This window comes from Herpailurus yagouaroundi, unplaced genomic scaffold (assembly GCF_014898765.1).
Source record: "Herpailurus yagouaroundi ecotype Mexico unplaced genomic scaffold, PumYag 67702, whole genome shotgun sequence".
Taxonomy (NCBI): domain Eukaryota; kingdom Metazoa; phylum Chordata; class Mammalia; order Carnivora; family Felidae; genus Herpailurus; species Herpailurus yagouaroundi.
In genome coordinates this window covers 3067875-3078352 of record NW_024420501.1, presented here as the reverse complement: position 1 = coordinate 3078352, position 10478 = coordinate 3067875, and the positions used below count along the sequence as shown (strand labels likewise).

Below are 10478 nucleotides of genomic sequence, written 5' to 3'. Positions count from 1 at the left end.
AATTAAAAACATTTAAAAAAATTTTAAACAAATTAAACAAATTTTAACAAATTAAAAACAAATTAAAAATAATTTTTTTTATTACGTTTATTTATTTTTGATCGAGACAGAGCACAAGTTAGGGGAGGGGCAGAGAGAGAGGGAGACACAGAACCCGAAGCAGGCTCCAGGCTCCGAGCTGTCAGCACAGAGCCTGACGCGGGGCTCGAACCCACGAGCCGCGAGATCATGACCTGAGCCGAAGTCGGACGCTCAACCGACTGAGCCACCCAGGCGCCCCTAAAACCAAATTTTTAAGTTTCTATTTTAATTTCAGTCAGTCGACATAGAGCGTCCTATCGGTTTCAGGTGAGAAACAACTTTTAATACAAAGAATTAAACATGAAAAGGTCTGAAAAGAGCTGAAGATCTGCTTTATTTATGTAGCGATGGGCTGTGTGTCCTGTCCGCCCTTCCTGAAGTTTGTACCTTCCGAGAGTCCTCGAGAGCCTTTGAAGACACCGGTGGAAAGAAAACAGGAGGAAAGAATCGGCAAGAGGGGAAGGGTCAGGATGAGAAGGGAGCCTTTCAGTCTGGTTTCTGAACGCTCCGGCTCCATCCACACTTCTAAGGAAGCTTCGGGAGAAAGGGATGAATAGAACCAGAGGGGAGACGGGTACACGCTTTGAGCTAAGAGAAACAGCCCGGAAGAAAACAATAGGAGCTAGATCATACTCAAGAGCCAAACTCCCTGCCACCTAGCCTGTCCGTGTGCCTGCCCTAGGGAGGACGGCGGCGCATCTGTCGTGCTCCCAGTCACTGTGTATCCGGGTCCCGTCGACCCGGGGTTCCTCTCCCTTTCTCCGAAATAGTCCCTTCTCTGGGAAGGCTGCTTGCCGTAAAGATTAGACCTTGTCCCCTCTGCCCCTTGATCCAATGTGCTTTTGCACAGCTAGTTCAATTTGTTCCAATGCTCTGAAAACAAAATACGTTATCTCTGGTTTATTATTATTGATGTTCGAACTGGTCTAAAAAACGAGCTACGTTTGCGCTTTATATTATAGACCAACGGGTCTGAATTATTTAGGATGTTTCACTGAAAGGGTCTGGGCTTGCAGCCAGCGACGCAGCAACTCATTTGCTGAGACATATCTTTAAACCGAGTGTCATTTTATCCTGCATTTAGTCCTCCTTCGGGTGCTTGCCTGCGTGTACCCTGGGCTCGGGCAAAGCCACGGACGGCAGGGGTCAAAGACAACAAGGGACAAGATCTTGCCAAGCGAGAGATTCCCGTTTAAGGCTACTAGGTGGTGGTTTAATGAATAACTGCATTCAGATTTCAAGGCCGGGAGGGGTGATTGTGAAAGAGAAAGGCTTGCACGTTAGGGAATTTGGGTTCTTTTCTGGGCTCTGTGCCCACCCCCATCCCAGCTGGATGACCTTTAGGCAAGTCTCTTAGCCTCCCTAAGCCTCAGCATCCTCCGTAAAATGAGGCGAATAATGCTTTGCTCACAGAGTCGGTGTGAGGATTAAATAGGACAGGCACGCTGTAGACTGTAAGGTGCTTGACCCATGCTAGCTAATGTGCTCGGACATCTTTCTGCTCCAACCGGGCCCTGTCCGGGGTGAGTTGATAGCAGAGAATAAAGCAGGCGAGTGAGGGCCCTGCGCCCCGCAGTCTGTAAAAGCCCGCCCGGTGAGAAATAGCATCGGCTGTTTCCTGCTGCAAGCGAAAGACGGCATGGCGTTTTGGTTTTCTCTTTGCTTTTTTGTTCTTGTTTTTGGCGGACGAAGCGGTAGGGACAGAGTCGCGCCTCTGATGTTTCCGAGATAATCTTGGCCCCAGATACAGTAAACAGTGCGGCCTGTGACCTAGAAGGCAGGGGCCCGGCTTCAAAATGCGGTGCGGTGCTTGCGAGGTTTGGGCCAACCCTGCTGGGGGGTGGGATGAGCGAAGAAGCGGTCGTGGGGGTTTAAGTACAGCCAGGGGTTTGGGGGGGGGGAAGGGAAGTAGAAATTGATTTGCTTTAAAAATTTCTCACAGGGCACCTGGGTGGCTCAGTCGGTGAAGTGTCTGACTCTTGGTTTCGACTCAGATCTCATGGCGTGTGCGTCCAAGCCCCACGTCAGGCTCTGTGATTCTCTCTTTCTCCCCCCCCCTCTGCCCCTTCAGCGCTTGCTCTGTCTCTCTCAAAATAAATAAATAAACTTAAAAAACTACATGTCCCAAGGGGCACTTGGATGGCTCAAGTCAGTGGAGCATGCGCCTCTTGATCTCCGGGTTGTGGGTTCGAGCCTCACGTTGGGTTGTAGAGATTACTTAAGAATAGAATCTTGAAAAAAATAAAAATGTATCACAAGATTTAAAGGTGTAAATATAATAGAAACGGAGAATAAAAAGACTTCTTTGCGCTAACTGCAGGGTAATTACCTGAGGAGCGAATTGCCACGGTTGCATTCATTACTAACAAGGAAACGCAAAGTGAACGTAAGAGAGTGCACCTCGTCCTTCCTCACGATTTAAAAATAAAAGTGGACGGGGCACCTGGCTGGCTCAGCCGGTTAGATCACGTGTCTCTTGATCTCAGGGTTGTGGGTTCAAGCCCCATGTCGGGTGTAGAGACTACTTAGAAAATCATCTTCAAAAAATAAAAACAAAAGCGGAGACATTATGAGTTAGCAGCCTATGAATAAGTCTAATAGTGTCCCCAGAACAGCAACTGGAAAATAGAATTAGATCTCAAAGTGTTGGAAACTCTGTGAATTTGCTCTCTAGGTTTTATCCGTACAGACAGATATGTCAACCTGTGGGGCTCACGCTGCCTCAGAATCTTGCTGCTGGATTCTACGTGAGTTTGCGAAGCTCAGTTGTCATGAAAGTTTGGCTTTTCCTCTTTTTGGTCGACCCATTCAACAAATATTTACTCAGCGCTTCTGTACCGGGAGTACGTCAGTAAACAAAACACTTGGACGCCCCCACCAACGGGAAGCTTACATTCTCACGAGGTGGGGAAAATAGATAATAAGTGGCACAAATAAGAACATTATATGTTGCCTCAGATGGTAAAAAGTGCTACGAAAAATAATAGAGCAGGATGCGGTTGCTAGGTGATGGGGTTATGGGGAGGCGGCTGAAGTACTAATAGATGATCAAGGTGGGCTTCATGGAGACGGTGACGCTCGGGTGAAGAGCTGAAAGAGGGGAGGGAGTGCGCCTAGGGGAACCTGGTGGAAGAGAACCTGGCACCGTAAAGGAACAGCCGGATCAAAGGCCAAAGCCAAAGCATTCCCGCAGCATTTCCGGGGTGTGCAGGGAGCCGCAGGGAGGCCAGGATGGCTGGGGAACACCCCCCTCTCCCCCCTACTTCCCACTGTGTGTGAGGAGGTGAGCAGGAGGAGAGGGTCCCAGGGCCAGTGGAAAGGGAGGGCCGGGACCATCACGGGGAGCCTTGGGGGCCATCACAAGGAGGAGGACTTGTACTAGACAATACACGTCTCAGTCCGTCAGCATTCTCACGTTCTCTGCTGAAGACTGCGAACTCTGATTCAGTCCCCAGACAAAGGAACCTGAGTTTCCTCCTTCCGGCCGCCATGTTTTGAAAGCCCTGGGGAGGAGTGAGCTTATCTGCCCGCTGATCCCTCCCATGCTGGCATAAACCTGTCATGTATCACCGTTGGGTCTTGGGTAAAAGAGTTGGACGCTCTGGACGGAGTCTAATATACTGTCTGTTTACACAGAGAAAAGTAATTCTCAAATGTTTCGTGTCCCAGCCAGAGGAAAAAATTAATTGCTTACCAACATACTGCTTCCAAAATTCAGTCTATAAAGAAAAAGAGGACAAGTTAATGGCAGTACTTAAAATGTTTTGGATTTGATTGCTTCCCTTCTGTAACATTTGTCATACATCTATGTGTGTAGCTATTTAAAAATTTCAGAGAGAGGGTTCTTTTTTTTCTTCTTTTTCTTTTTAGGTTTTCTGTTCTTAGCATCTGACGTATGTTACGTGGAAAATACTCACGGTTTTTTCAGTGTTTTCAAAAACTTCTCGTGCTTCTTCAAAGCTACACTTTTCTTCCATACATTCTCTCTCAAGGTTCCCTTGAACAAACTCTTCCAGTTTGCCTGAATTATACCTCTTGGGCCGGCTCAGAACTTTCGTGGCATCTTCATGATCAAGAAAAACTGCAATTTAAAAGGAAAAAGAAAGCATCGTGAAAATTAAATACATCTCTTAAGAAGGGCTTTGTTTTTTTTTTAATTTTTTTTTCAACGTTTATTTATTTTTGGGACAGAGAGAGACAGAGCATGAACGGGGGAGGGGCAGAGAGAGAGGGAGACACAGAATCGGAAACAGGCTCCAGGCTCCGAGCCGTCAGCCCAGAGCCCGACGCGGGGCTCGAACTCTCGGACCGCGAGATCGTGACCTGGCTGAAGTCGGACGCTAAACCGACTGCGCCACCCAGGCGCCCCAAGAAGGGCTTTGTTCTTAATCCAAGGAATCCCAAAGCCAATTTATCTTTGGGGCCTAGAGCCAAAAATCTATGATGTCCTCACAGCACTGTATACACACGGAGCTTTAGGAATTAAAATTCAATTTGGCTTTTAGTCAAGAGAGCTCCAGTAATGAACGGTCAGATTTTCAATTGTATTTGGATTTACTTTGGATGAAAAAAGAAAGTTCTCAAATAAGCAGTTAACTTCACACTTTGTCATCATTTGAAAATAGCTAATTGCAGATCCGTGCAAGGTGATCCATCACCCTGGCCGGGCTGTGTTTTCAGGATGCGGTTGCCCAAATGACTTTGCAGCAAATTTCTCTGGGAAAAACAGAAGCCTGATTGTGGGCCCGCTGCACATGCAACCCCAGTGCCTCTCACTAGATGTTAAAGAAAAACCATCGCACTAATTTGTTTATTTCCAGACTCACAACACCATCGGTTGGCACGTGTTACGGGAATTACAGTGACAAGTCTGTCTCTGGGATTCAGGATGTGCCTGCCTGTGGGGCAGTCCTGAACTCTGGAGGATTGAGGTCTCTAACCTATTTGTCTCCTTCCGTCCCTCCCTCCCCACACTCACTCACTCACTCACTCTCTCTCTCTCTCTCTCTGTCTCTTTGTCTCTGTCTCTCTAGATAGATATAGAAAACATATCCATCTCTATCATTTTTTTTTAAAGTTTATTTATTTATTTTGAGAGTGAGATAAGGTGCGAGCAGGGGAGGGGCAGGGAGGGAAGGAGAGACAGCATCCCAAGCAGGCTCTGTGCTGTGAGCACGGAGCCCGATGCCGGGCTCCGACTCCCAAACCGTGCCGTCACGACCGGAGCCGGAATCGGATGCTTAACCGACTGAGCCACCCAGGCGCCCCTCAACACCATTTTCTGAGCGCTCACTGCAGTCAGGCGCTGTGCTCGATACCACATTATCCGTGCTCCCTCCCTGGATCCTCACACACGGTTGTAAGTGCGGTTTCTACAACGGTGGGCTCCGTTTTTTTGTTTTGTTTTTTTCCATTTTAATTTTTTTTGATGTTTATTTATTATTGAGAAACAGAGCATGAGGCAGAGAGAAGGGGAGACAGAGAATCCGAAGCAGGTTCCAGGCCCTGAGCTGTCAGCACAGAGCCCGATGTGGGGCTCGAACTCACGGACCGCAAGATCATGACCTGAGCTGAAGTCGGACGCTTAACCCCGTGAGCCACCCAGGCGCCCCGACAACGACGGGCTCCAAATAGCCATCTCTAGTCAGATATATCTTCTGAATTCCAGATCATCTTCCCAGCTCCCTAACTGTACATTGTCATGCGACGAATCAGAGCTGATGATTATCTAATGCTTCTGCAGTGCTGGACGTGATGCTCTGTGCTTTGCAGCCATCATTTCATTCCATCCTCACAGCAGCCCCATGAGATTGATCCCGACATCTCATTTTTGTAAAGGAGGAAAATGGAGGTTCACAGAGGTTTAAGTAATTGGCCCTGGGTGACACACTGAAGTGTCAGAACCAGGGTTTAGACTTTGGCAGTCAGACTGCCCAGTCCACGCTCGGAGGTACCACTCTGTGTCCTGGAATCACATCAGACGCCCCAGATGTGTACTCCACACTTGTCTGAACCTGTACCCCTTCCACAGCCAGAGGGGTAAAAGCCCTGTCCTTTCTACGTCCTGGATGTCACCTGATTTCCTTTCCTTCTTCTCTGCACAACTAATGTCCAGGCTCCGGCCCCTCATGCCTTCCCAGGATGATTGCAGTGGCCTCAAGACGGTCACTCCATGTCTCGCCACCCCTTCCTCCAACAGTTCACTAGAATGTTGCCAGACTCATGATAGGTGATGGCGCCTAAAGAGTGCACTTGTCGCGGTGAGCACCAAGTAATGTAGAGAATTGCTGAATCACTATATTGTACACCTGAAACTAATGTAACACTCTATGTTAACTACACAGGAATGAAAATGAAAAATGCAATAAGAAAAAAATGATAAAAATGTTGCCAGACCGAGCATTCTAGATCAGCCATCATCAGCGCCATTCACGTTTCCACTTCCGTTGACCCGACAGTTGGGCTCTGTTGTCCAAACTCCTTAGTTTCAGGCCTTTGTTATCTGGTGACCTGACCCTGTCTAGCTATCCTACCTCGCTTGTCATATTTAATATTCACAACACCCTGAGTTCCTGAAAGACCTCACATTCTTTGTGGATCTGGATCTTTGCACGGGAGTGAGTCTCTTTGCGTAGGATGCCCTAGATCAGACATTAAAGGACAGTGAACCTGCTCCTCTTTTAAGATCCAGCCCCAAATACTGTCTCTGTGCCGAGTGTTTCCCCAGTTAATGTATCCCTTTGTGCTCCTGGTACACATGTTGTCACGTTACATTGAAATCTCTCACCTGACCTCACGATACTTTAGGTCAAAGAGGGAGTCCAGATGATCCCTGCGCCCCTAATACCTCACCCCAGTACCTGGCACCGTGGTCACTCAGTCTTGTGAAGTTCTGCAAAGCATATGGACCGAGGCTGTCTTTCTTTCATTCATTCATTTCATGCATTCGTTCTGAATGAAAGACCCCTTCAGTCCGTATACGTTACAAAATCAAATTAGTTCTGCAGAACGAGTTTGATTTCAAAATTCTAAACTGATGCAAATAATGCCTAATGGCAGCAGTCATGAAAATGTAACATCTCCGTAAGTCATTCATAGAAACAGCTCTTAGAAGCCAGTGACCGCTTAACAGCAGAAGAGAGTGCTGCATTAGAACTGTCCATCCTTTGGGAAATTCCCTCGGCTCTCTCCTCCAGGGCCTGTTATCTCTGACTGCAGTGACTCCAGAATCACACTGCCTTTCTACACAATTGTTTGACGGTCATATATTTTGCCTCTCTTCAGCTCTGAAATCCTACTCCCCGTCCCCGCTCCATACCTATCCTTTTTTCTCCCCCAACGTCTGAGGTCTTCAAGGGAGCAGTAGCCTTCCAGAAACCTCCTTTATCTCACCACTTATCTTGAAGGAAGGGCTTGGACCTTTTGTGGTCCTGGATCTCACACTGATGAGCTACGTGTAAAGACTTAGCCTTATGTCCCACTTGGTGAATTTTCCGGCTAAATTTCTTCACTGTACCCGCTTTGCCAGTTTGATTTAACCTTTGCCTTCTCGTACCATCATTTCTGCATTTCAGTGTGCCATCATGTCTGGAGTGGGAAGCACGGGGCCAGTCTGCTTTCCGGGGACCCTTGGGGTTGGCACCCTGATCCCGGCACTGTCAGCTGCTAGATTTGATTATAGTGGGTTGACAAGTAAGGGCGATAAATGCTTCCTGTGAGAACACGCCGTTTGCCTAGATGGGGTAATTCCTTCCCTGTGTGCCTGCCTTTGGGAAGTGCATAAAGTCATTGAAGTTGAGGGGCGCCTGGGTGGCTCAATCTGGGTGACTTCAGCTCAGGTCATGATCTCACGGTCCATGAGTTCGGGTCCCACGTCGGGCTCTGTGCTGACAGCTCAGAGCCTGGAGCCTGCTTCCGATTCTGGGCTCCCTCTCTCTCTGTCCCTCCCCTGCTTGCATGCAATCTCTATCTGTCTGTCTCTCTCTCAAAAGTAAATAGACATTAAAAAAAATTTAAAAAGTCACTGAAGTTGTGAAAAAACCAAGCGATATGCATCGCATTCACTCTGTTCCCACTCCTATGTCAGTCTTGGACTCGTTTTGCTCAAGTGAGTATTGGGTTTCCCCCTGTATTAACTCCGAGATGTTTACAAGCAGAGACAAAAGAATTGCTCCTAATCCATGAAAAAGTTTAGGGATAAATAACAACTTAGTAACGAAGACTTCGTTTTAAGTAACACTTAAAATTGGAAGTGTATGAGTTTATGGATATTTAAAGCCACAAGCCTGCCGCATTTTATAGTTCTAACATTTTGAACTGTACCAGATATCTTAAAAATCAAGCTCTTTCTGCAAATAAAACCATTGTGGCTTTCATGTGTCCCGTTTTGATCTCAAAGTGGTGAGTAAAAAAAAAAAAAAAAAAAAACCACATGACAGAGTTAATGTGTTTCATATTCTGCTGTTTCCTGGTTAAAACGTTTTCCCACTTTTATTTTTCTTTAACGCAGGAGATGACTGTTTTCAAAGCAAATTTACCTGGCCAAATCATAAGGCTAACAGTGTCCGTTAAAAAAGAAAACAGTACCATAGGCATTGTAAATCTAGTTTTCGCCATTAAGAAGACACCGATACTAGAGAACTGGTACTTACCAACTCACATGCTGATGACTGGGATCGTAAACGTTGCTGTCAAATCCTGTAATCACTGTTTAGTGGAAAATATAGCACCAGACATTTCTATATCTAAAAGACAAGCATACAGTGTATCTTGAAAAAGGAAACCAACCTGTACAGTCAGCACTGAGTAGATATCCTAAAAGGCAGATGGTGATGAGGCCCGGTGGTTCTGCCATGATCATGTTCAGGCACCGCATAACCTTTGCCGACAGATTGTGCAAGTAGCAAGGTTGACCAATTGTTCCAAAGTACAAGCTGAGCTGTATTTACTTCTGGGAAACAGTGTCCATCTCCCCCAGTGGGTCTTTGGGCGATTTCCAGTGGCTTCTTGGGTTAAGTGAAGAGTATAGGCAGTGTCAATCTTTAAACTTCACCTCTGATTCTGTGGACTTCTACCGCAGTGGCTGATGGGAGACTGAAGCAGGAAATGACACATCATTAGAATGGGGTGGGGGGGGTGGTGGTGCAGCGGGTACAATGGCTGGAGTGGCCGTGGCAGCAAACTTCATCAGTGGGATCCATGTTTATCCTCGTCAGGGAGCACTAATGGCATATGGTTTAAAAGTAAAGAGAGACAACGAAGTCATTTGGGTACCTACCTTAAAACTCACTGCTCACATACGTTGGGCCGCTTGGTAGATTCTTAGTATGTTCCTTCTCACGACGACTCAACTTTCTTGTGCCATGTACCCAAGGTGAAACGTAAGGACCCTACTCAGAACACACGTATGTATGTGTGTGTATGTGTGCGTATATACTTACATATTTCTATGATACGATGGACGAGTAGTAGTATATTATAGTTTTAGGTTGTGTTAATATGTCCTACCACTTCACATACAATACAAAAAATCGACGTATACCAACATTTACCTATCATTCTTTGTGCTGTTGTTGTGATACATTTTATTTGTACATGTTATAAACTCTACGTGATATGATTCTGCTTTAAGCAGTCAGCCTTTCAAAGAAATTTAAAAATGAGAAGAAGTAGTTTCTATTTAGCCACATATTTACCATTATGAAATTCATTTCTTTGTTTAGATCCAAGTTATAATTTTTCATCACTTTGAATAGTCCAACAATTTTGACAGTGTAGGGCTTCTTATGATGAATTTTCCCCGCTTTTGTTTGAAAATGTCTCCATTTTACCTTCATTAAAAAAAATGTTTTTTGAAGTTTATTTATTTTTGAGAGAGACAGAGACAGAATGCGAGTGGGTCAGGGGCAGAGAGAGAGGGAGACACAGAATCCGAAGCAGGCTCCAGGCTCCGAGCTGTCAGCGCAGAGCCTGACGCGGGGCTCGAACCCACCAGCTGTGAGATCACGACCTGAGCCGAAGTCAGACGCTCAACTGACTGAGCCACCCAGGTACCCTTAGGGTCACAGGAAATTGTAACAACAGTTCAGCGAGGTCTCGTATACCTTTCACCCAGTTACTCCCAATGTTTATATCTCACATAAATGTAGTATAACATCAAAACCAGGTAATGGATGTTGGCATAATGTGTGTGTGTAATTCTACGTAATTTTATCACGTGTAGATTTATGTAACCACCACTGCGGTCCGGGTGCAGAACAGTTCTATCACCACAAAGATCTCTCTTGTGCTACTATTTTATAATCACACCCACCTCCTTCCTCCCAATTATTCCTAACCCCTGGCACTACTAATCAGTGTTCAGTCTCTGTGATGAGAATGTTGTATAAATAGGCACA

At 46.2% G+C, this 10478-nt stretch overlaps 1 protein-coding gene across 1 annotated transcript; it reads right to left on the bottom strand.

The window, feature by feature from the left end:
* Window positions 1-2580: 2580 nt before the first annotated feature.
* F9 (coagulation factor IX) lies at window positions 2581-9136 on the bottom strand. The gene is made up of 3 exons (XM_040468579.1): window positions 8869-9136; window positions 3999-4162; window positions 2581-3800 (listed from the first exon to the last, which is right to left on the bottom strand). Exons 1-3 carry the CDS (start codon window positions 8954-8956, stop codon window positions 3648-3650), a joined length of 405 nt encoding a protein of 134 aa, XP_040324513.1. The 5' UTR covers window positions 8957-9136; the 3' UTR covers window positions 2581-3647.
* Between the last annotated feature and the right edge of the window lie 1342 nt (window positions 9137-10478).

Coding starts and splice junctions, on each gene's coding strand:
- F9 (XM_040468579.1), bottom strand. CDS start 8,956: ATGCGGTGCCTGAACATGATCATGGCAGAACCACCGGGCCTCATCACC. Junction 4,163..8,868: donor ACTCAGTGCTGACTGTACAG/GTTGGTTTCCTT, acceptor TTTAAATTGCAG/TTTTTCTTGATCATGAAGAT. Junction 3,801..3,998: donor TTGAAAACACTGAAAAAACC/GTGAGTATTTTC, acceptor TTTTCTTTATAG/ACTGAATTTTGGAAGCAGTA.